This window comes from Cibotium barometz, chromosome 15 (genome assembly GCF_041138505.1).
Source record: "Cibotium barometz isolate CiBa-2024 chromosome 15, ASM4113850v1, whole genome shotgun sequence".
Lineage (NCBI taxonomy): Eukaryota > Viridiplantae > Streptophyta > Polypodiopsida > Cyatheales > Cibotiaceae > Cibotium > Cibotium barometz.
Window position 1 is genome coordinate 59,335,858 of NC_141060.1, and position 25,681 is coordinate 59,361,538.

At 47.1% G+C, this 25,681-nt stretch overlaps 1 protein-coding gene across 3 annotated transcripts in view; it reads right to left on the bottom strand.

Annotated features, from left to right (window-relative positions):
* Positions 1-1,714: 1,714 nt before the first annotated feature.
* The window catches only part of LOC147631493 (Nucleic acid-binding, OB-fold-like protein), a 51,825-nt gene continuing 27,858 nt past the window's right edge, over positions 1,715-25,681 (bottom strand). The window contains exons 3-6 of one of the 3 annotated variants that reach the window (XM_086809885.1): positions 6,919-7,022; positions 3,451-3,535; positions 2,316-2,417; positions 1,715-2,139 (exon numbers count right to left, since the gene is read on the bottom strand). In XM_086809885.1, the coding sequence (XP_086666011.1) occupies positions 2,331-2,417; positions 3,451-3,535; positions 6,919-7,022 (276 nt within the window). In that variant the 3' untranslated portion in view covers positions 1,715-2,139; positions 2,316-2,330. The remainder of the gene's footprint in view (positions 2,140-2,315; positions 2,418-3,450; positions 3,536-6,918; positions 7,023-25,681) is intronic. The other 2 variants (XM_086809883.1, XM_086809884.1) reach the window with 2 other exon arrangements.

Genomic DNA, 25,681 nt, shown 5'->3' on the forward strand with positions numbered 1-25,681 from the left:
GACATCCCATACCGCCACGGAGCTACCCTCATGGGCCTCAAGACTGCTACCGGCCTCGCCTGCATGCAGCAGATGCAGTGTGCACGTCTGCACTAGATCCAGGCTCCTCACCGTAGAGCTCTCGCAAAGACTTGCGAGACTCTATGAACCAACTGGCTAACCTTGGCCACCCTTTATAGGCTCTTGGCCGATCACCGGGTGTCCGCACTTGGGCGCCTGCCCGTCCATACTTGGGTGCCCGCTCGTCAATCTATCCCTAGCCCAGCTCGTCAATCAGCCTGCCTAGCTCCAAGCTTCCCTAAGCTTCGAAGCTAGTCTTGTGTGCGTGTTGCACATGGTAACTGCCCTCTGGAGAAGCAACACCTTCTCCCGTAACTGCTAAATATCAACTTGAAAATCTACCTGGAATTTGGCCATCGACTCCTCGAAGTAAGTTTTCTCTAACCCTTCAACCTCTTCATGTTCAAACTCAACTGGCTCCCCATCAAGTTAAGGATGCTGTTCATGGTCTGATAGGATATCATCAAACTGGAGTTCGGTCTCCATGGATGAAGTAAAGGCAGTTGAATACCAACTGTAAGGCTCCTTCGGAAGGATCACCTAACACACAAGGGTGCAGGCAAACTCACCTTCCATCTATAGATCCCATCTAGAATCTCCCCCGAGCTAAGGTTCCACTCCCCATAGGCCAAGCCAATCAGCGCTCGTGTCCCATACCACCAGAGCCTGTCCTCAAGGACCCGTAGCTAGACCGCATGTGAACCGCCATGTCCCTAGCAGGAGTTACTACATTGGTCCAAGCACAGACTAATTGTCAAGTATAACAGTCTATGAACCATAAGTCACTTTTATATATATATTTATATTTATATATTTATTTTTTTCATGAGGTCTTATTCCATTCCTAGTCACAAATGGGAATTTCACCCGGCTACACACCATACTAACCACACACCCCCGAGTACCACAAGGGGGTACCACCTTTCCAAATATTGGCCACTTTTGTAGGTAACGGACAAGCCGTGGGACGAACCCCACAAGTTAGTCACTCAGCCGATTGGAGTGAACACCCTGCACAGCTTTAATTGAACTGGGCATTGCAAGTTGAGTCGCGATCTTTGTTGTCCATGGCAACCATCGTCCCTGATCCAGAGCGTGAGCTATGTTGCATGCACTTCTCACCACCCATAGCCTCTTTTGTGTTGCTCTGTATTCAATTGGTTCTTGTGTTCCATCATCAATCTTCTCCGTTTAGTGCACTTGGATGCCAGATGTGCTAGCTGATCACAAACATCAAGTTGCTCCATATAAAACCCATCTTCACCACCCATAGCCTCTTTTGTGTTGCTCTGTATTCAATCGGTTCTTGTGTTCCATCATCAATCTTCTCCGTTTAGTGCACTTGGATGCCAGATGTGCTAGCTGATCACAAACATCAAGTTGCTCCATATAAAACCCATCTTCGATGCCAAAGGTGCTAGCAACATATTCTACATAATCAACACATCATTATCCTACACAATCCATATTCTTTAAATCCATGCGCACCAGCACACCCTCTCATTGTTGCACTCCAGAGATTGTTTCCTTCTAGCACCTCCTCAGGACTTGCAAACCACTGCCACATCTTCCTTGACATCTTCTGTGATAACACCTACTTAGTAGCTTGGAAAACTTGTACAAATCATGTTTCAAAAACCTCTCACACGTGCACCATGGTAAAAACACAGTTGATATATGGAAATATTTCCTACAGCATAGACAAATGACTGACAACAATCAAACAAAGACCGCATCCTTGAAAATGGAAAACAAGGTTGACCTTTCGAGTCTTTGACAACTTGTCTCACTGAGGTGTTTCTCTCGTTTAACACAAACAAAAGCCCCCAGAAAATGGTGGAATTTCTTTTTAAAGTTGCCCTTTTAGGGCAATATAGTAGCAAAAGAGCATGTAATTTAAACTAGTTAGAGAGTCTCATGACAGTTGGAGCTGCACGTTGAAGTTATCAAAAGCAGTCAGTCATTGAGAAGCCTCGACAACATTTCAAATCTACACAACTTTTGCAACTTTGCGGGGCTCTTTCTGGTTTGTTAAAGGACAAAGCATCTCCTGCCAACTGATGGGAATCATTTTTGCTCCTGCTCACCAATGTGGACAATCATTCATAACATTAGAGGAGGCTCTTTAAAACCGTCCATCATCTTACCAGAATGCTTGAGGGTCTAGTCATATGCCCTCAACTCTTTATTAACAATTGCTGGCAGCTAGAGCAATCAAGCATAAAGACAAAAATCATGGATTGCAGAACGCGAACCACAGTTTCAAAGCACTAACCGGCTACACTTGTTGCAGAAACAACCCCAAGCTCATTCTTGGCAGTGGTTAGGTAGTAAGATCGTGCATCTCCTAACGATAGCTGCAAAACCCAATGCATAACTAATCAAAAAGTCAAAACTATCTTTTCTTGGGAAACTTCAAAAAAGAGAAGATGGTAGCATGACGGAAAACATTATGAGGGCTTACAAAAACTAGCATGCTTAGGCGTTGCATTTGCGTGTGACTGCTCCTGCCAGATATGATGGGGTATGACCCATGAGTGCTAGTCTGCTAAGGGTTTAGCAAGGAATCAGCCCATGCTGTTAGCCCTTTTTTATGGAGGAACAAAGAGGCTATGTGTGTAAGGAAGGGCGTCCAGAACAGGAAAAAATATGCTTCCCACGAAGTGTGAATGCATTTTAACAATAGAACGCAAATTCATGCAACCAACACAAGTAGGCCTACTTGGAGGTCTATAAGTGAAACCCCTCTCCCCCCATCCTCCACCACCTTCTACAAGTCATTTAATGCAGCCAAGAGAGAGAACACGTCTTGAAGAGAAAGCAATTCAGCCCATTGCAGCCCAATTAGGGATGCTCCCTCTCCAAAGTCTTGGCTTGCCCTGATCACAAAGCTACAGCTGACTTGAAAGGTGCAAATTAGCTGGGTTCTGCACGTTACTCCTGTCTAGCTGCTTCTACTCCAAACCGTCTCCTGCCCCTGCTCTTGCACACCCCCTCCAACACACATATACTACCCCATTTACTCTTTACTTTAAGGCCATTGTCCCTCCCTTTTCATAGCTTGCCAAGTGCTTAGGCTTGTGTATCTCTGCCAATATTGCACTAGCTCGGTATGTCCACAAGAAAAGGATGAGAGGCAGAGCTGAATGTAACCATACATCCTGCTAAACAATGTGGTTAAGGTAGATATTTGAGTACATGGGACCAATGTGGGAACAGCCGCATGCAAAACAAGGCAATCATGTAATTGTCAATGAAGAAGAGAAATATGGATTCTTCCTTAAACTTGGAATGAATGCAAACACAGTCAAGCACATGACATAAACAATCTCTAATTATTATAAGAAGACGACCTCATTCAAGTGCTAAAGTATGACATAAGGAACTTACTACTTCTGCTTTCAGTATGTCGCCCGGTCGGAAAGAGGAGTACATATCAACTTTGTCGATCTCTGTTGCTCGAACATCTTGTTGTCTGACGTACACCAAGGGCTATCTTAGTTAAGGTACAACCTCTGATAGTGCTGACAACATGCACACAATCAAAGAACATTTGAACTAGTGGGCCCTAATGTAGATATATTAAACACCAAAAGTAAACTTTTCTACTCCATTATCTGCTAATCTAGGGAGCTATGTTTTAGCCTGTCTTACAAAATATGAATGCTCATTCAAGCAGGTAAGATGGCAAAGCGCCTTGTTGCAGGTTAGGCAGGTGAAACCATGTTAACCTACGAAGTGGTTAACATACTTCCCTTTCTAATGGTGACCACATCACCCAAGTCGGTGGTAAAGCTGCTACTGACGCGGAGAGGTGTGTATGGTCCAGAATATATACCATGAGATCAGTGGCCATGTTAAGTGGTATGGTTCACGAGTCGGGACCGATCAGAAGCCGGAGGTAGGGCATATTGGTGAGAAGCTTTAGGTAGCCTTGTGGTAGGCAGCATGGACAGCGATAGGTGATGTAGAGGTTCTTCATGCTAGGTCCTCATGGGGTGTAGAAGTGTCATGGACCCTTCAATTTTGCCTGATTTGTTGTATTAATCTTCAAGCATACACTTTGTGTGATGCAGCTATCCCCCTCCACTAGGCCAACCTTTTTTGCAGTTGATTGTGCTACTTCTTGAGCAGGCTGGTGGACAGTCGAGTACCGCCCAAAATGTGGGCCGGCACCAGATATTAATGAGCAAGCCCATGTGAACAAAATGAGGGATTTTCAGGTAGTGTAGCTGGCCAACCTGCTCCTACTACCCTTATATAAGATGTACTTGGGATTATTCCTCGCTCGGTGCTGAGATCAGGAGAATCGGAGATCAGTTTGAGTGTCATTTTGTACTAGGGAAACATTCAGTTGTAACCTTTTCTTGTACATAAGTATACAGTAGGAGTTGGGTGCACATTGTGTTTGTGCTTGTGTTTTTGTGTTCCAAACTTCCACTACCGTCTTTCTATCTTCAATAAAGTCTTGCACATAGCACAAGACTCAAGTATACAACACTTGCTATTATAGCCTAGCCTTGCTTCATCTAGATTTGTGCACAGGTGGCTCCGCAGTGCAAACAAGGTATATGGTAATAATCGCCAAGCTTGACCAGCAGGGCGGGATACGTGGAAACACTTAAGTTTGGCAACACTGCTAGTTTAGCTTTAGAGCTAAGGATTGGCCTACGAAACACTAATTTTTCATATTATGGCATCCCATGTGCATTGACTATGTGTGAGGCTGGAGCCCCTTAGAATCAGGAGTGCACAAAGGTCAAGTTTTGGAAGAGCACTTTTTGGGTTTTCTTATCGATCACTTGTTCCTAGCTGTTCGTCATGGACGCAGAGGCAAAAATGAAAGCACTATGGACTTCCTCTCTCTGTGAGGAAATTGATGCACGTCGTCAATCGATGGACACAGGACCATGTGTACCTTCCATTGCTCCAAAGTTGGTGGCTAGGCAAAATTCCAGTGGGGTTTGAAAGCAGATTATGACCAGCGTTTGGTTTACCTTGAGAAGTCTATGACTTAGCCCTATGGATGCACAGTATTGTACAAAATAGGAAGACAAGAATATGATGAGGGGCAGTTACGTTGGTTCATGAATGGCTGAATGTTAACTACAACATGCATGGGCAAACAAACACATGTGCAGATGCAGACACATGCTTATGATGCCTAAACTCATGGATATCCGGTTTACAGATTGTAAGCCGAATATTGCATGGTTGCAAGAGTTTTATGAGTATAGTGTGAGATCTGAGATTATCGTTTTCAAATACAATTTGGTTTTCTTTGTACATGATACAATACAAAAGATTTACAGCTATTGTCTGTGCTACGTTTGAGTTCCGCTGCTCTCTTCTTTCTCTGAAAACCCTACCTAATAGGCACAAGAGTTCTACATTGGCAGTTCTTCAGTGGATGTTGGATCGAGTGGTGCAAAACTAAGAGATTTGTAGGTTAATTGCTTTGCAGGTTTTGGCGTTGACGAGGCACAGTAGGAATGTTAGCTTCAAGAGCAGACGGATAGTGATTTCCCAAATCTTGAGAACAAGTCAGTTCTTTGGCAAAGCTTTTACTAGAGTTTAGTCACTCATCTTGATACAGGACAACTGAGGACAGCTGTAATTTTAGTGGGGGGAGAGTGTGACACACATATTCCTTTGCACCTGGTTGACCACTTGCAGGTGATTGTGCCATGTTTTGGGTGGCCTAGACAGCCGAGTATGGTCCCAAATGTGGACCAGCCACTGGATATTTGTGGGCAGGCCCATGTGGACCAATTTTAAATGAGGGATTTTCAGGTCATGTAGCTGGCTGACCAATTCTACTGACCAACCTGGCTGTAGCTGGCTGACCATTTCTACTGACAACCTGCTCCTACTACCCCTGACTGAAGGCTCAAGATGATCTGCAGCAGACGCTGGGCTGAGTACGTGTTCCTGACAGCAGTGTCCTGCACTGAGATCAGGAGATTAGTTTGAGTCATTTGGTACTTAGGAAACATTCAGTTGTAACCTTTTCTTGTACATAAATATACACAGTAGGAGTTAGGTATATAGCCGAGTATGGTCCCAAATGTGGACCAGTTGCTGGATACTTGTGGGCAGGCCCATGTGGACTAATTTTAAATGGGGGATTTCCAGGTTGTGTAGCTGGCTGACCAATTCTACTGACCAACCTGGTCCACTACCCCTATATAAGATGCGTTTGGACTTAATCCTCGGATATCTCAAGTTATGGAGCTCACAAGGACAAATGCACGGTGTTGCAAGGCTGAAGATGATCTGCAGAACAGCAGACGCTGGGCTGAGTACATGTTCATAACAGCAGTGTTCGGCACTGAGATCAGGAGATTAGTTTGAGTCATTTCAAACTTGGGAAACAATTAGTTGTAACCTTTTCTTGTACATAAATATACACAGTAAGAATTAGGTGTACACTGGGTTCCATCTTCTAACTTTCATAAACTCTTGCACATAGCACAAGTATATCACACTTTGCATGCATATGTGTGTGGTTGTGGGAGCACTTGCATCCACATGCGCATGTGTGCACGCTTGTAAAAAGTCATGCAATATAGCAGAAAATCAGATCACAGTTAGTGCATCTGCCCGACCTGAATGCTGTCAACCTCAAACCTAAGCTGTGTGGTGTGAGAGCAGGTTTTGGTACTAATCAACTTTTAAGCCCGTCACTACAAAGATGTCATGATTAATGAACAGTTATTGTTTGATAAAAAAAATGTGTGTAATGAGTTACGACACATTGAAAAGGGTTCAAAAACTCTTAATGTTACATGTCATTCAGCCACATGCTTACATGTGAAAGAACTTTAGCATGACAGCAAGGAAAGGGAAAGACTATACCTCACTATTCCTGAGAATTTCTCCTTGACAGCTCTTGAACCAACACAGATTATGTCAAGTTGAGCCATTTTGGGCATGACTTTTCCAACCTGCATGGAGAAAAACTGTGAAGCTGCTGAGTCTAAAGAAAGGCTTTTTTTGTAGGGTATAGGCATTTATTACAAATTTACACATTACCAACGCCATAGAAGCAAGCACCCATGAGGCTAGCCAAGAGGGGATTGAAGCCAAGACTCCATGCACACACCCTAAGCCATTAACAGAGGAGCTGCTCCTTAAACTCCTTAAAACATTGCAAAACTTGTAAAACCGCAAGAGTAATAAAACATTTGCAATGCTTTGAAAAAAAAAAAGTGCAAACGATAAACAACCATTCCATATCATCACTGCACTAATTCCACAAAATCAAATTTACTAGCATGTGTAAACCTATTGACAAGCATAAGCACAGCGAATTCAACACAGCAAGGCCTTTTTAATTGCGTACCTCATCTGCAAAAACCAACTAATGACGTAATTTGTAAAAAGATTACTATCATTACATAATTTGTTAACTTTTCTTCACCAGGGAAAGTACTGGTCGCTGCACACCAGCTTCTTGCAAGCTCATTACCAACAGAAACAGAATTTAAACAGACGCGTACACCCACTGACAAGCATAAACACCCAAGGCCTTCTTAAAAAATTAGGTATAAAAGCCAAACATCAACCCAACAATAAAAAAGAACTTTTGGCAAAGCTAGTCAAGAACGTGACCATATCAAATGATCCTAGTAAAACGACAAATTTTGGGGACTGTCTGAAACCGATTCCGTCAGTAGGCAAAGCTCTTCTAGTTGCAGACCTGTCACCCCCTCCATGGGATACATGCCTTGAATACATGTGACCATCATGCCCTCCACGAGCACTAGCATACATATACATGTCACCCATTGTGCCTTGTGGAGAAGATGCATGACGAGAGGTGGCTGTCACCTCTTCCCTTTGCATAAATGACCTCAACCTTTGAGATGCGGGATCTCCAAGCTTCAAGCGAGGTGGATTTCTGAATTTCAGCTCTCCATCTTCCCCCTCTTTGATATCACCTTTGCGGAGGAGGTAGGAAAGTGCCAACTCCCTTGGCTTCTTGCCGACTTCTCGTGCCATAGACTCAAAAGTCATATCCACCATTGCTTCGGCTTTCCTTGCTTCAATGGCACTCTGTACATGGGGATCTTCATGCAAGAATTTCAGCTCTTGCTCTTTTGCCTGCAAAAGCTTTCTCATATGCTCCGATTCAACCCTCAATGCATTAGGCTTCTCTACTTGCATAACTGTCTTTCCACGAGACGGTTGTCCCCTCAAAGCACTATCATTCACCCTCTCAAGGGGCTTGTGCCTTCCCTGCAAAGCATCGGAACCACGCGAGGCACTTGATGGGCCCCTAGAATTAGGCACTTCCAAAGGGTTGCCTTGGCTGTCCATTGTGTTAAGTGTGCTAGAAGCAGGGTGTCCAAAACACAGGTTTGTTTCCCCACTAAGAAGAGGGAAATGACCGTGCTCTAATACCAATGAAACCGATTCCATCGAGTGGGAGTAGACTCCGTTGGACACCCACACGCGTAATAGCACAACTTAAATATCACAATATGAATGGACAACTCAATAACAACTGAAATGAAATAAAGATCAATGGACACCAGCACTTGGGCCGGAACTGTTAGAAGTCATCTCCTGTCTAGTTTAATACACCAGGGCCTTTGTTGTGGGTGTGCCCGCCCTTATGAGGTGTTTTCCCATTTTTCCCCACTCTCCGTATTTTTCCCCTATTTTTTCCCATTTTTCTGAGGCTTGGGAGGGCTGCCAGATGATGCCGGGAGCACCCCAGTGCTGGCCGACTGGATCTTCATCAGTCGTGGGCTTCAGGGCTGCTGACCGACTGCCTTTTACCAGTCGTGGGCATCAGATAGCTGGCCGACTGCATTTATGCAGTCGTGGACCTCTTTCTTCAGTCGTGGACACTTCTAGTGCTGGCCGACTGCCCTTCCAGGGAGGTATATATAGGTCCTCAGCCCTCATGCCTTATTTGTATCATATCTCGGGATCTTCTTGAGTATATAGAGCAGAGTTACACGCCTACATCTGTCTCTCTCTTGTGCTGTTTTTCTGCCTGCGTTTTTGCTCTTGTGTTCCCAGATTTGGTAATCATCTCCGCTGCATATTCTGACATGGTATCAGAGCATAGGCTCTAGATAGGTCCTGGGATTTGTGTGAGCAAGAGGGGGACTGTTTTGTGGCTGATTGGTGGACTGTTTTGGGCTGTTCGGGAAGAGGAGAAGCAAGAGGAAGGCGGGCTGATTTGCTGGACAGCCACTTGCAGGTTTTTCTTTGTTCCCACCCACCCACCCTTTTCAGAGTACATCCCCGCTATGGCAGATCTGTTTGAGATGGCCGAGAGACATGTGAAGATCCCGACACTCCCCACGTTCCCGGTGGACCGTCAGTTGGACGGGAGCAACTACGGCATATGGAAGGTGATGATGGAATCCGTTCTGGAGTCCTACGATCTCGCCGATTTCGTCGTTGTTGGTGTTCCACGGCCGGAAGTAGAGGAAGGGGAGTTACCGTCAACCCGAAAGGACCGAGAGGCCCAGACACAGATGTGGGATCGTGTCAACGCCAGGGTCCGTTTGTTTATTTTCCTCAACTGCACACCGCAGGTAATCAATCATATAAAGCATATGACGCTCGCCAGAGGTATATGGCAGCATTTGGCCTCACTTTACAACAGGGTATCGCCCATGAAGAGGATTTCCTTGGAAGTACAGATGCGGGTTATGAGCCCTGCAAAGTCGTCGACGATGCGGGAGCATATTAACAAGCTGCACGCTCTTCAGCAGGAAGTTCTTCAGGCTGGGAAGGAGATATCGTTAGAGGACATGGCCATCACGTTGCTGTCACACTTGCCCTCTTCGTACTCAGCATTTTACTCCTCTTTGATTACCAGTGGCAAGCTCAGCACCATCACGTGGGAGGAGCTTGTGCCCATGGTCCTGGACCAGGAGGAACGATTCACGAACCCTCCTCAGGGTGGAGGTTCGGAGGCCTTTACTGGCCAACGGTCGAAAGGCCGTAATTCGGGCAAAGGGAAGGCTTCATCGGAGAAGTCTTCTGAGAAGAAGTCCGATGCTGACCGCGAGAAGCTGAAGGCAGAGAGGACCTGTAATGATTGTGGCGAGAAAGGCCACTACTGGAGGCAGTGTCCCAAGCGGAAGACCGAGAAGGGTGAAGACTCCTCAGCAATCACGAAGACTCCGGCTTTTGTGCACCTGGAGGTGATGGACACCGATGTTTCATTTTCTTCAGGCAAGGAGGAGATTGGAGGACTCTCCGCAACGGATACTCGGGAGTGGATTCTCGATAGTGGTGCTTCCAGGCACATGACTCCTTCCCGTTCCGGTTTACAAGATCTCTGCAGGTGTTCTGGTCAGATTCTTACTGGGGATACGTCCACTATCCCAGTTCACAGTGAGGGCAGGATGGAGATAGTTCCCGATGGCAGAGGGGGGAAGCATTCCTCCCAGGTGTTGTATGTTCCGGCACTTGGTTTTCATCTGTTGTCAGTGCATCAGGTTTGCAAGACTGGCGTACGGGTGGAGTTTGATGAGCATTTTGTAGCTCTCCGGGACAAAGCAACAGGCCAAGTGGTTTGGGAAGGTGGAGTGGAGAATGGAGTCTACAAGCTTTCAGCACTCTCTCTCCCAGGTCCTCAAGATTGTGATGAGTGGCAGTGTGGTAATAGCTACTCAGGTGTGGATACGCTGCAGGTGCAGGCTTTCCGGGACCAGATGGTGGATAGCTTACCAGTAGATGGCAGCAGTTGGCAAGAACTTTCCAGTACTGAGGTTGGTAGTTCTTGTGTTCGTGAGTCAGAGGAAGCTGAACAGGTCACTTATGCTCTGATGTCTCGTAGTGTTCGGGACATAGAACTTCCAGTAGTTGAGGATGTTCTTTCCACGAGGACCTTTCGGAAAGCCAGGCAGGTGACAGGTGATTACTTGCAGAAGGAGGTGGTTTCTCCAGGCTTTGTGGTTCCGGATTCAGAGGGGGTGGTTGACAGGTTTCAGAAGGCCTTGCATGGTCTTCAGAAGGTTTCCGGGACTTGCTTGTGCACCGTAACAGGTGTTGATCCTTGTGAGCAGTGTGATGTCTCTGTGACTCAGAAGCTGTATGGTTCATTGATCTGGTTGATGGACACCGGATTGGATGGGAGCTTCCTGATGAGGCAATTGAGCTCTTGGTTGCAGATGTCTCTTTGTGAGGCAGGATTGCGTTTCTTGTGGTTTCTGCGGCATGCGAAGGATCATGGACTCTTGTACACAGGAGGGGGATTGTTGGATGGAGTCCGACTCCACGGTTGGAGTGACTCGGTTTGGGGAGGAGATCCGGACACGAGGAGATCTACTTATGCCCCAGGAGCAGTTTTACGGAGCAGGAGGAGGTTACATTGCAGGTTTGGGCTTCCACTGGTGGAACCCTTGGTCATCCAGAGGCACTTTGTTCGTGAACAGATTGTTGCTGATGACATCTTGCTGGAGTTCTGTTCGACGGAGGACAGTACGGTGGACCTCTTCACGAAGTCGCTCTCAAGATTTGCTCAGGCGGCACCCCAGCTCCCAGTGGTTGGTCACACAGCCAGGAGCTGAGAGGGGGTGTTAGAAGTCATCTCCTGTCTAGTTTAATACACCAGGGCCTTTGTTGTGGTGTGCCCGCCCTTGTGAGGTGTTTTCCCATTTTTCCCCACTCTCCATATTTTTCCCCTATTTTTTCCCATTTTTCTGAGGCTTGGGAGGGCTGCCAGATGATGCCGGGAGCACCCCAGTGCTGGCCGACTAGATCTTCATCAGTCGTGGGCTTCAAGGCTGCTGGCCGACTGCCTTTTACCAGTCGTGGGCATCAGATAGCTGGCCGACTGCATTTATGCAGTCGAGGACCTCTTTCTTCAGTCGTGGACACTTCTAGTGCTGGCCGACTGCCCTTCCAGGGAGGTATATATAGGTCCTCAGCCCCCATGCCTTATTTGTATCATATCTCGGGATCTTCTTGTGTATATAGAGCAGAGTTACACGCCTACATCTGTCTCTCTCTTGTGCTGTTTTTCTGCCTGCGTTTTTGCTCGTGTTCCCAGATTTGGTCATCATCTCCGCTGCATATTCTGATAGGAACGGGCCGACCCTCCCCTCAATATATATAATATATTATTGGGAGTATTTAAGGGGTACAATGTTCCATGGGTTCAATGAACCAGATGATGTCCATATACAACTAAAATGAATACAGTTACCAAACAATAGTCTTGAAGTAGACGTTCGAAGTAGAGCGAACCACTTGAAGAAATATAGTCTCTACGGTCCCGTGCCTTCACTGGAATCCGCAGAGAGCGCCCCACTGGTGCTCCAGGACCACGCACAAACAAGCGCTCCCGTACTAACGCCTGGCTCTCCCGATCTCGGCACCCACGGACCGTGGTTCTCCAAAAGCTTGGACTAGCCGGCACCGAACAGGTGTTAGCAGCAGTTTATATCCCTCGAAAGATTTACACCAAGGACCTTTGCTTGAATCCCTTCTTTCAATAACCTTTACAAAAACCTTTGGTATCAACAAAGTATAAGCTGGACAATATGTGTGAGTTTGTAGTTCTATACCCAGGCTGCAGCATCAAGTATTGAGAGACCTGAATATGGGACTGTTTTGGGTCTGAATCAGGCTGCCACACACACACGACTGGAGCTTACGTTTGATGGAGAGATGGGCTGCTGCAGACTGCTGTTGATCAGCTGTGCTTGCACGGGAGAAAGCCCTGAACAGCAGCCCAATAGCCAGCAAGAGAGAGAACCCCCTGGTTGCTGCCCGCCAGCCAGCAAGAGAGCGAGAGTGTCGCCTGTTGCAGCGACTTGCGGGGTTAGTGAGGAAGAGTCGCCTGGGTGCAACCGCTTGCGGGCAAGAGAAGGAAGTCGCCTGCAGCTGCCCACTTGTGTGCAAGAGAGAAGGTCGCCTGTGAGTAGCCTGCTTGTGCGCAAGCAAGAGAGAGGCGCCAAGTGATGGTGAGGGCCCCTCGTACAGCTGGCCGGCCTACCCTTTGCATGGGGGCGGCCAGTTCGAAGGTTCCCAAGGGGGGATGGGTAGGTGGCCATGCACCCACCCCCACACACACGATTAAGGGAGGGCTTCCCTCCCCACCATGGCCCATGTGTGGGTGCCCACCCTACAAAGGGCACCATAAAATATTGAGGCGGCGGCCCACTCATTAATGAGTGTGAACCTGCAACCTTATAAAAAAACAGAGGTTAGAAATAATGCTATAAAATAAACAAATGCAATACACTTACCACCTGTTCACACGCAACAAAACTCGTCAGAAGACAAAGCAAACTTCACGACTCACTGGCAGGCGTCCCTGCTCAGTAAGTGGCATGTCAGGCAGGCAAACACAAGAATACAAGTCACGCGAAAACAGTTCCAGGCATGCAAACATGAATGCATGTGCAAACAGTATCATGGACATATCTCCCGTTCATGGAACAAGTACTAGACATTCCTGTCGGGCACAATGTTGGCACAACTAAAAGTATAAATCCCGGTCTTCCTATGGAGTGACAGTCCCATAGGTAAGACACAGATCCAGGCACGAGCCTCCCTATGGAGTGACAGTCCCATAGGCAAGACACGGCACAAATACTGGCTCTTCCATGGCGTGACAATCCCATGGATAGAACACAGTCCAGGTCATACATGGGTGGCACCAGTCTGGCTCCCGTCCATACGACACCATCCTGCTAACACACGGGTGGCACAAATACTAGCTCTTCCATGGCGTGACAATCCCATGGATAGAACACAGTCCAGGTCATACACGGGTGGCACCAGTCTGGCTCCCATCCATACGACACCATCCTGCTAACACACGGGTGGCACCAGTCTGACTCCCGTCCATGTTATGCAAAATACTGGCCCCTTTACATGAGACACCGGCCTGGCCTCAAGTGAACAAGACACAGATCTGGAGATGGACCAAATGGTCGGCCAATTGGTGACATCCCCCCGGGCTTCTAAAGAGTTGTCCTCAACTGAAAAGCCTCAAGATATGCCTGCAACAACTGTGGGTAGTCAACAAAATAATCTTCATTTACCCACTTTGCATCAATGGGCAAATAATTCTTGAACTTCACAAGGTATCTTCTGGAAAGCTTTCCTGCAAGTAGCCTTCTCTCCTTCTGAAAGACAATCTGCTCTGGCTGGAGGATCTCGTCAAGCTCATCAATCTCTGGCGGATTTTATGTGACAGGCTCGTCAAGATCTGGCCCAACATACTTCCGCAAAAGACTCACATGAAATGCATTGTGAATCCTCCAATGACTAGGTAAAGCAAGCCTGAAGGACACCTCATTGATCCTTTGAATCACCTTGAAGGGTCCATAATACCGAGTAGAAAGCTTAGGATATGATCCTTCTCGTCCTGGCCTCTTCCGAAGCCTAGCTTTCTCAAATTTCAGCAAGACCCAATCACCTTCTTTGACTTGCATGTCCCTTCTATGCTTGTCAGCGGCCATTTTATGCTTATCTTGTGACCTTGCAATGGCTGTCCGAACCTGAGCAAAGGCTACATCCAAGTCACGTACATACTCGTCAGCTGCAAAAATCTCATCCTTTGTACGAAGGATGGGTGGCAAAACCAGTCTGCCATAAATAATCTCAAACGGGGCCTTTCCCGTGGAGGCATGGACCGTATTGTTGTAGGTAAACTCAACAAGTGGAAGATACTTCTCCCATGCAATCTTTTGATATGCCACATAACACTTCAACAAATCCAACACGGCTGAATTTGCAGCTTCACTCTGGCCATCCGTTTGGGGATGATAGGCTGATGAAAACTCAAGTTTAGTGCCCATGTTATCAAATAAAGCCCTCCAGAAAAGGCTCGTAGCCCTAGGATCTCTATCCCCAACAATGGACTTAGGCATACCATGATGCTTGAAAATGTTAACAAGAAAAAGCTTCACCATATGATCAACTTTAATGGTTTTCTTGACAAGCAAGAAATGAGCTTGCTTGCTAAACCTGTCCACAATGGTCCAAATAGCATCATTCCCATGCTGGGATCTAGGCAAGTCCATAATAAAGTCCACGGTTGGTTTCAATCTTGGCAGGATCCATTCTTACATCATTCTTGGATACAATGTGACCCAAATAGTGTATCTCTGAAAGAAAAAACTCACTTTTCTTGGCATTAATGAAAAGTTTATGCTTCCGCAACTCTTCAAACACTGTGGCCAAATGAGTCCTATGCTCCTGCTCATTCTTGGAAAAAATCAAGATGTCATCAAAGAATACACTTGTGAATTTTCGATGGGATCGGAATATCCTATCCATCATACGATTGAATGTGGCTGGGGCATTGGTGAGACCAAAAGGCATCACCGAAAATTCATACAATCCAAAAGCTGTCCTGAATGCAGTTTTGTGGACATCCTATGGCACCACTCGTATTTGGTGATAACCACTCTTCAAATCAAGACGGCTGAAACAAGCCGAGCCATCAAGCTTATCCAAAATGTCATCAATACGCGGGATTGGAAATTTGTTCTTGATGGTGAGCTTATTTAGAGCTCTATAATCCACACACATGCAGAATGACCCGTCTTTCTTTTGAACAAGAAGCACGGGAGAGCAATAAGGTGAGGAACTTGGTTGAACCAAACCTTTCTCTAAAATCTCATTAACCTGCTTCATGATCTCTTCTTGTTGTGCGGCACTCACACGATATGCAGGTTTGTTAGGTGGAGAACTGCCTGGCACAAGATCTATGCGATAATCCTCGGGCCTTTGAGGAGGTAGTTCACCTGGCAATGTATCACCAAAACAATCTTTGTATGCATGAAGAAAATTCAGCCCATCTTGAGTCAAAACATCCACATTCTGATGACTTGGTTCAATGCTATCACGAACAAAAACCAAGTACGCAGAAAGACTCTTTTTCATTGCTTTATTAATCTGGATGTGAGATACAAGTGGGATAGAATTCCCTTCCTTGCCAGCATCAATAACATGCATGCGGCCTCTATGCATAAAGGAAATCATGTTTGTCTTGTACTCTTTGCGGGGCTCAAGCCTATGATGCCATGGCTTGCCAAGCAATACATCATATCTATTAAGAGGTGCAACCAAGAAATGCTCATGATCAAGGTAACCCTGGATATGTATGCGCAACTTCCCTATAAGTGGGGTAACCTACACCTCTTTACCAACAAAGGCAGCTTCTGCTTCAATTTGAGACTCCATATTCTCAACCTCAATACCCAAGGCGGCTGCCATCTGAATAGAGATGAAATTATCTGTTGCACAATCATCAAACAGCTATAGAGCGGGCTGATCCTTAATTTGACCCCATGCTTTGCATACCATCCTCTCTTTTCCGTCATGCTTTGTATTTCCCTGCACATCGGGAACTGCATGCACATTTGCCTTGGTTTGCTTGTCCTCATGCTTTGGTTTGCGGTTAGGGCATTGTCTAAACATATGCTCTTTGCTACCACAAGAAAAACATTGCCCCTCCTTGGCATATTGCTCCCTTTGCTCGGGGGTCAAGCCAAATTTGTTCTTCTTTGGCCCATGATCCTTAGATGAGGTATTTTCAGCTTTACCTCCCTTCTGGACCTCCCAGAAGCTCTTTTTAGGTGGCTGTCCACCTTTTTTAAGGTTTGGGACAGCCTTATCTTTGCCCTTAGAACCCCCTTGATCTTGCTTAATTTTGAGCACCAATTGCTCCATAGCAAGAGCAGAGGCTATAAGCTGTTGCAAAGTGTGTTTCGGGTGCAATTCAATCCCCGAACGATAAGCTGGTTGCAATCCGGAGCGAAACTTCCTCTTTCTTTCATCCTCAGTGATTTGCATAAAGGGAGTTACCTCAAGCAACACTTTCCAAAACTTATTGACAGATTGCTGCACACTTTCATTATCTTTTTGCTCAAGTCTATCCCACTTTTGGGTGAGGGTTTGCTCCGCATTTGGTGGCAAGAATTGGGCATAAAATCTGTCCTTAAACTCTTTCCAAGTCCAAATGGGATCTTTGGTGGTCTTTTCAGTGATCCACCAATGAGCGGCCGTCCCCTTCAAGAACGTGCTTGCATGACGAATTTTGGACTTCTCAGTGAAGTGCTCATCACTAAAAGCAATATCAAACTATGCCACAAATGCTAACACCTTGGAAGCATCATGCTCTCCATGAAAAACATCAAACTTAACGGACTTGTCACCTGCTTTGAATTCCTTGAGCTTTCTGGCATGAGGCTCATGGTCTTCTCTTTTTCTTTTCCCCTTATCCAACAGGGCAGCCCTATCAGCATGGGCTCCATGGGCCATCATGGAGGTTTCATGAAGCACAATGGCATGTGCTCCACGAACCTGAAAATCAGATGCATGTGACCTTCCTGCATAAGGCAATGTCTCTCCATGAGACAACTCAGTAGTAGGCAAAGCTCTTCTAGTTGCAGACCTGTCACCCCCTCCATGGGATACATGCCTTGAATACATGTGACCATCATGCCCTCCACGAGCACTAGCATACATATACCTGTCACCCATTGTGCCTTGTGGAGAAGATGCATGACGAGAGGTGGCTGTCACCTCTTCCCTTTGCATAAATGACCTCAACCTTTGAGATGCGGGATCTCCATGCTTCAAGCGAGGTGGATTTCTGAATTTCAGCTCTCCATCTTCCCCCTCTTTGATATCACCTTTGCGGAGGAGGTAGGAAAGTGCCAACTCCCTTGGCTTCTTGCCCACTTCTCGTGCCATAGACTCAAAAGTCATATCCACCATTGCTTCGGCTTTCCTTGCTTCAATGGCACTTTGTACATGGGGATCTTCATGCAAGAAATTTCAGATCTTGCTCTTTTGCCTGCAAAAGCTTTCTCATATGCTCCGATTCAACCCTCAATGCATTAGGCTCCTCTTCTTGCATAACTGTCTTTCCACGAGACGGTTGTCTCCTCAAATCACTATCATTCACCCTCTCAAGGGGCTTGTGCCTTCCTTGCAAAGCATCGGAACCACGCGAGGCACTTGATGGGCCCCTAGAATTAGGCACTTCCAAAGGGTTGCCTTGGCTGTCCATTGTGTTAAGTGTGCTAGAAGCGGGGTGTCCAAAACATAGGTTCGTTTCCCCACTAAGAAGAGGGAAATGACCGTGCTCCGATACCAATAAAACCGATTCCGTCAAGTGGGAGTAGACTCCGTTTGACACCCACACGCGTAATAGCACAACTTAAATATCACAATATGAATGGACAACTCAATAACAACTGAAATGAAATAAAGATCAATGGACACCAGCACTGGGGCCGAACGGGCCGACCCCCTCCTCAATATATATAATATATTATTGGGAGTATTTAAGGGGTACAATGTTCCATGGGTTCAATGAACCAGATGATGTCCATATACAACTGAAATGAATACAGTTACCAAACAATAGTCTTGAAGTAGACGTTTGAAGTAGAGCGAACCACTTGAAGAAATCTAGTCTCTACGGTCCCGTGCCTTCACTGGAATCCGCAGAGAGCGCCCCACTGGTGTTCCAGGACCACGCACAAACAGGCGCTCCCGTACTAACGCCTGGCTCTCCCGATCTCGGCACCCACGGACCGTGGTTCTCCAAAAGCTTGGACTACCCGGCACCGAACGGGTGTTAGCAGCACTGTATATCCCTCGAAAGATTTACACCAAGGATCTTTGCTTGAATTCCTTTCAATAAGCTTTACAAAAACCTTTGGTATCAACAGAGTATAAGCCGGACAATATGTGTGAGTTCGTAGTACTATACCCGGGCTGCAGCATCAAGTATTGAGAGACCTGAATATGGGACTGTTTTGGGTCTGAATCGGGCTGACACACACACACACGACTGGAGCTTACGTTTGATGGAGAGATGGGCTGCTGCAGACTACTGTTGATCGGCTGTGCTTGCACGGAAGAAAGCCCTGAACAGCAGCCCAATAGCCAGCAAGAGAGAGAACCCCCTGGTTGCTGCCCGCCAGCTAGCAAGAGAGTGAGAGTGTCGCCTGGGTGCAGCCGCTTGCACGGTTAGTGAGGAAGAGTCGCCTGGGTGCAGCCGCTTGCGGGCAAGAGAAGGAAGTCGCCTGCAGCTGCCCACTTGTGTGCAAGAGAGAAGGTCGCTTGTGAGTAGCCTGCTTGTGCGCAAGCAAGAGAGAGGCGCCAAGCGTGAGGGCCCCTCGTACAGCTGGCCGGCCTACCCTTTGCATGGGGGCGGCCAGTTCGAAGGTTCCCAAGGGGGGGTGGGTAGGTGGCCATGCACCCACCCCCACACACACGATTAAGGGAGGGCTTCCCTCCCCACCATGGCCCATGTGTGGGTGGTGCCCACCCTACAAAGGGCACCATAAAATATTGAGGAGGCCGCCCACTCAAATGAGTGTGAACCTGCAACCTTATAAAAAAACAAAGGTTAGAAATAATGCTATAAAATAAACAAATGCAATACACTTACCACCTGTTCACACGCAACAAAACTCGTCAGAAAACAGAGCAAACTTCACGACTAACTAGCAGGCGTCCCTGCTCAGTAAGTGGCACGTCAGGCATGCAAACATGAATGCATGTGCAAACAGTATCATGGACATATCTCCCATTCATGGAACAAGTACTAGACATTCCTGTCGGGCACAATGTTGGCACAACTAAAAGTATAAATCCCAGTCTTCCTATGGAGTGACAGTCCCATAGGTAAGACAGATCCAGGCACGAGCCTCCCTATGGAGTGACAGTCCCATAGGCAAGACACGGCACAAATATTGGCTCTTCCATGGCATGACAATCCCATGGATAGAACACAGTCCAGGTCATACACGGGTGGCACCAGTCTGGCTCCCGTCCATACGACACCATCCTGCTAACACACGGGTGGCACCAGTCTGACTCCCATCCATGTTATGCAAAATACTCGCCCCTTCACATGAGACACCGGCCTGGCCTCAAGTGAACAAGACACAGATCTGGAGATGGACCAAATGGTCAGCCAATTGGTGACACTGTCCATCTTGCATTAAATCTCGTGCATAGGCTGATGTCTCAGGTGGCAAGTAGCAAACTGCAATGTACAACATCCTAAAGCCACACCTGGCTAAACTCATCCACATGAAATGGGCCTCCTCATCCCGTCTAAACACTAAGTACCCTGTGGAGGGACGAGTGTGTGGGTAGGAAGCCCACTCTTGCCCTACATTCTCAGAAGTCTGATGTCTGCTGACATGGTGCACCTGCCCTGGATCCTGTTCCAAACAAAAGAGAGGGTGTGTTCCGAACGGAGGAAAGAGTATGCACGAGATAAGTTCTGTAGACCTAACCACCAACATCTGCAAACTGTCAAGTTCCACATAATATTTCAGGCTGAGTCTACTGCTGAGTGATGCCCAGTGACGTGCTTTGATGGGAGAATTAGGAATTTGTGACAAGATCTTGGTATGGACCTAACGTGAAGCGTGTAGTTTGTTGGATTGTCCCCCATAAACGACTGGCATCCTGAATTTGTGAGCCACACGACCACTTGTCATGTAAAAAGAAGCTATGCATCCACCAACAGATTCTGCAGCGTCATCCTGACATCATCCATCTTGTGGAGACTATCTGTCTTCAGTGTGACTGAATGACAGAGATGAAGATTAATACAAATTCAGATGCACACAATACCTAATCTACTGCAATTGTATCACTTTGCTGGGAAAAAGGTCTATTTAGAAGCCTGCCAAAAGTTGTTACTAAAGAAGAGAACTAAAGAAATGTGCCCCCAGCACTCAACCCAAACCTTCAGAGAACCTCTCCCTGTATGACAAAGCCGGTCGCTGATGTTGGAAATGATCTTTCTTCTGGTTCCTGTTCTTGGCTGCTCACAAACTGTGGTGAGCCCCAAGGGCCCAACGCGCGGCATTCTTTAGTCCGATTAACTTGAAGATTGACTATCTTCAGATTCGGATCTAGCCCCAGGATATTCATAAGACTGCCTTCCGTACCACTTTTGGATTGTATGAGTATTTGGTGATTTGACAAGTCAAGCACTCGGATACATACTTGTCAATATCCTTTCTCATGCTAGGCCAATAGAATTATTGTTCCAATGCTTGCATACTTCCGATGTGGTCTAAATATCCGATCCATTGAAACCGATCCCATCAAGTGGGAATAGACTCCGTTGGACACCCACACGCGTAATAGCACAACTTAATACCACAATTTGAAATGGACAACTTAATAACAACTTGAAATTGAAATGAAATGAAATGAGATAGATGGACACCAGCACTGGGCTGGAACGGGCCGACCCCCCCCTCAATATATGATATATTTCTTGGGAGTATTTAACAAATACAATGCTCCATGGGTTCCAAGAACCAGATGATGTCCATGTACAAATGAATACAGTACCAAACAAAAGGCTCGAAGTAGATGTTCGAAGTAGAACGACCACTAGCGTGGTCCAGTCTCTACGGTCCTGTGCTTTCACTGGACTCCGCGGAGAGCACCCCACTGGTGTTCCAAGACCACACACAAATAGGTGCTCTCGTACTAACGCCTGGCTCTCCCGATCTCAACACCTTTGGACCGTGGTTCTCCAAGAGCTTGGACTACCCGGCACTGAACGGGTGTTGCCGTGGAGAGAGTCCCTTATCAGATTTATCACAAAATACTTTACTTAAATCGGAAAATCAGATTTATCACAAAATACTTTACTTAAATCGGAAAATTCACTTACTTGAAGATGGCAGATGGAAGTCCAATACCCAAGGTATCTATGTGTAGCTACTTGAATGGGACACCAAGATGTAGCCACTTGAAGAAGAAAGATGCCGACTATGAAAAAGGAGGCACAACCACCTACCAAGGAGATTAGCCACCCGCTGTGTAGGACACCGCCACCTTCTTGTGGAGGAGGCGGCTTAGGAGGAGTCTCCTGGTGGTAGGAGCACAGCTACCAACTGAAGGAACAGCAGCCACGCATGGAGGGTACAGTCGCCTGAGGGAGAAGTACACACTGTGGACAGCCGCCTGCTGGAGCGCAGCCTGCTGGTGGGGACAACAGTCTAGCTGCAGAATATAACTTGTTGGAGATGTTCACACTGTTTGACGTGTCACTTACTGAGCGGGGACGCTTGCCAGTGAGTCATGAAGTTTGCTCTGTCTTCTGACGAGTTTTGGTGCATGTGAACAGGTGGTAAGTGTATTGCACATGTTGGTTTAATATTTTATATTCTAACCTTATGTTTTATAAGGTTATATGTTGACATTTACTTAAAAGTGGGCACCCCCTTTGGGCACCCACTTAGGGACGAAGGTGGGGAGCCACACTTGACTTGTGTGTGTGTGGGGGTGGGTGCATGGTCACCTACCCACACAACCATAGAACTGGCCACCCACATGCAAACGTGGGGAGCCAGCCAACACTATGGTTTTACTCCACTCTAATTTTTATAAAAAGAAGCCACCACCTCCATCATGGGCACGTTGGCGATCATCTCCTGGGTTTTTCTAACGGCGCCATCTTCACCAGCTCTGCAGGCGACTGTACGGGCTCAAGGCTGCTGCATTAGTTCTCTCTCAGGCGGTTGTTTTCCCTGCGCTACAGGCGGTACAGGCTGCAGCCAGGCGTTACTGAACTGCTCACCCAGGCGGCTGTGCGCTCCACCTGCATCAAAACTGCTGCACATGCTGCCTCTCCCATACAGGCTGCGCATGCTGCCAGGTTGCGCTACTTATACTTCAGGCGGCTGTGCGCATGATCACCAGCCTACGGCGTTTCTCTCTCAAGCAACTGCACTATTAGTTGCTGCGCTGCACAGCAGCCGGCTGTGTATCCATCACCAGCAGGCTGTGTGAAAAACATAAATCCCGGTCTTTCTATGGAGTGACAGTCCCATAGGTAAGACACAGATCCAGGCACGAGCCTCCCTATGGAGTGACAGTCCCATAGGCAAGACACAGCACAAATACTGGCTCTTCCATGGCGTGACAATCCCATGGATAGAACACAGTCCAGGTCATACACGGGTGACACCAGTCTGGCTCCCGTCCATACGACACCATCCTGCTAACACACGGGTGGCACCAGTCTGGCTCCCGTCCATGTTAAGCAAAAATACTGGCCCCTTCACATGAGACACCGGCCTGGCCTCAAGTGAACGAGACACAAATCTGGAGATGGACCAAATGGTCGGCCAATTGGTGACAAAAGCTCTGCTTGGAACTCTTTAAATCATTGGATCTGCCATTTTCAAGGTTTCAAATGTCTTAGGTAAGAGTTGAGCTTTGTTGATTGACATGCTTGTTAGCAGTCATCTCCTGTCTGTATAGTATACACCAAGGTCTCTGTTGTGGGTGTGCGCGTCCACTTTAGGTGTTCCCCCATTTTTTCTCACTTTCCATAGTTTTTTCCCATTTTTTCTAGCAATGGGAGGGCTGTCGGTTGTATTTTCTGCTAGCCGACCGATCTGGTGCTACCCGACTTGTTCTGTAGTGTTGGCCGACTGAACGGCGTGCCATTTTTGTGCCCGACAGATGTTTTGTACTTGTTCCATGAACGGGAGATATGTCCATGATACTATTTGCACATGCATTCATGTTTTGCATGTTTGGAACTGTTTTCGCATGACTTGTATTCTTGTGTTTGCCTGTTTGACGTGCCACTTACTGAGCGGGGACGCCTGCCAGTGAGTCGTGAAGTTTGCTCTATCTTCTGACGAGTTTTGTTGCATGTGAACAGGTGGTAAGTGTATTGCACTTGTTTGTTTAATAGCTTTCTTTCTAACCTTTAATTTTATAAGGTTGTAAGTTCACATTCATTTAAAAGTGGGCACCCATTATGGGCACCCACGTGTGGGCCAAGGTGGGGAGGGAAACCCCACACTTAACCCTTTATGTGTGGGGGTGGGTGCATGGCCACCTACCCACACCACACCTTGAAACTGGCCGCCCCCATGCAAGCTAGGGGAGCCGGCCAGCTGTGGGTCGTGTGCTTCCTCTCCAACACCTACAAAGAGGCGACCATCCTTCTGCTCACCTTGAGACAACTATGCGCTTCCTCCTCCTCAGGCTGCGCCTCCTCCACCTCCACAGCAGACGGCTGCACAGCAGGCGGCTGTGCTTTCCACACTAGGCTGCTCCTCTCCATAGGCGGCTGCTCCCTCTACTCCCCAGGCAGCTGAGCCACCCCACAGGCGGCTACTTCACCCCTCACCCCTCAGGCGGCTGTGCTCTACCAGCAGGCTACGCTCCTCTTCAGCTGACGGCTGCGCCTCCTCCTCCTCCCTTGCAGGCGGCTGCGCATGCTCTCCAGCAGGCTGTGCTTCCTCTCCAACAGGCTGCGCTTGCTCTCCAACAGGCTGCGCTTGCTCTCCAGCAGGCTATGCCTCCTCCTCCTCCTTTATAGGCGGCTGCATCTCCTCCACAACATGAATCTGCTCAACTGAGATACGGCATACTGAATATCTGGCCGTGTAGTACACATTTAAATAAGGCACCCAACAGCCTGAGCATATGTAGTGGCATCAAAAGAAATACTGTCATCTTGTAGTGACAGTTTCATCTCAGGCTCCATAGGAGTGCTAATAGGCTTGCAATCCTGAAATTTAAACTTCTCCAGAAGTTCAGCAACATACCGAGATTGCAACAACCCAATGCCTCTGTTATCCTGCACAAACTGTATGCCCAAATAGTAGTGTACGAGCCCCAAATCAGACATGTCAAATGTCTGTTGCAGTATCTCTTTAAAAGCTGCAATTTTGTCATCATTTGATCCCATGAGCAAAAGATCATCTACATAAAGACTGATGACCAGCAGATCCTTCTCTTCTTTCTTTACATACAAAATGGCTTCTGATGGAGTGTTCACAAAGCCTTGAGTGAGTAGGAAAGCATCTATCTTTGCATACCAAGCTCGTGGAGCTTGTTTCAAACCATACAAGGCCTTTTTCAGCCTGCATACTTTCTCTTCATGACCATGTTCTGCAAAACCTATGGGCTGATATACATAAACTTCCTCCTCGAGGTCCCCATGTAGGAAAGCATTCTTGATGTCCAACTGGTGAACAACGCAACCACGATGTGCAGCCAATGCAATGACACACCTAAGTGTCGACATACGGGATGTAGGAGCAAATGTCTCCTCATAATCAATGCCCTTCTTCTGTGCATAGCCCTCTGCAACTAGACGGGCTTTGTACCTGTCAATGGATCCATCTGCATGTCTTTTCAACTTATAGACCCACTTAGTACCAATGGCTTTCTTGCCTTTGGGCAGATCAACCAAATCCCATGTTTGATTCCTTTTAATAGAATCAAGCTCATCCTGCATGGCTTTGTTCCAATGCACATTGTCTCGTGCATCCACAAATGAATCAGGCTCATCATCATCCTGTAAACTGGCTGCCATAACCATATTCAAATCCATGATGTGTGCATGCTCATTGGTCCGTGTCTCCCTACGAGTACGACCAGCAAGAGGACCCTCTAGATGGCTGTCCTGCAGTGTCCTCAAATACCATCTAGGTATGTGTCTGACCTGTGGAGCCTGCTGCCCCATATTTGGTTCAACTTTTGGCTCAATTTGCTGCTGAATTTCTGCACCACCTTCATGATTGGTTGGCTGTCCTGTACCCTCATGGGTTGGATCACCAACTGTGGAATGAAACTCCATAGGTAGTAGACCTTCAAACACATC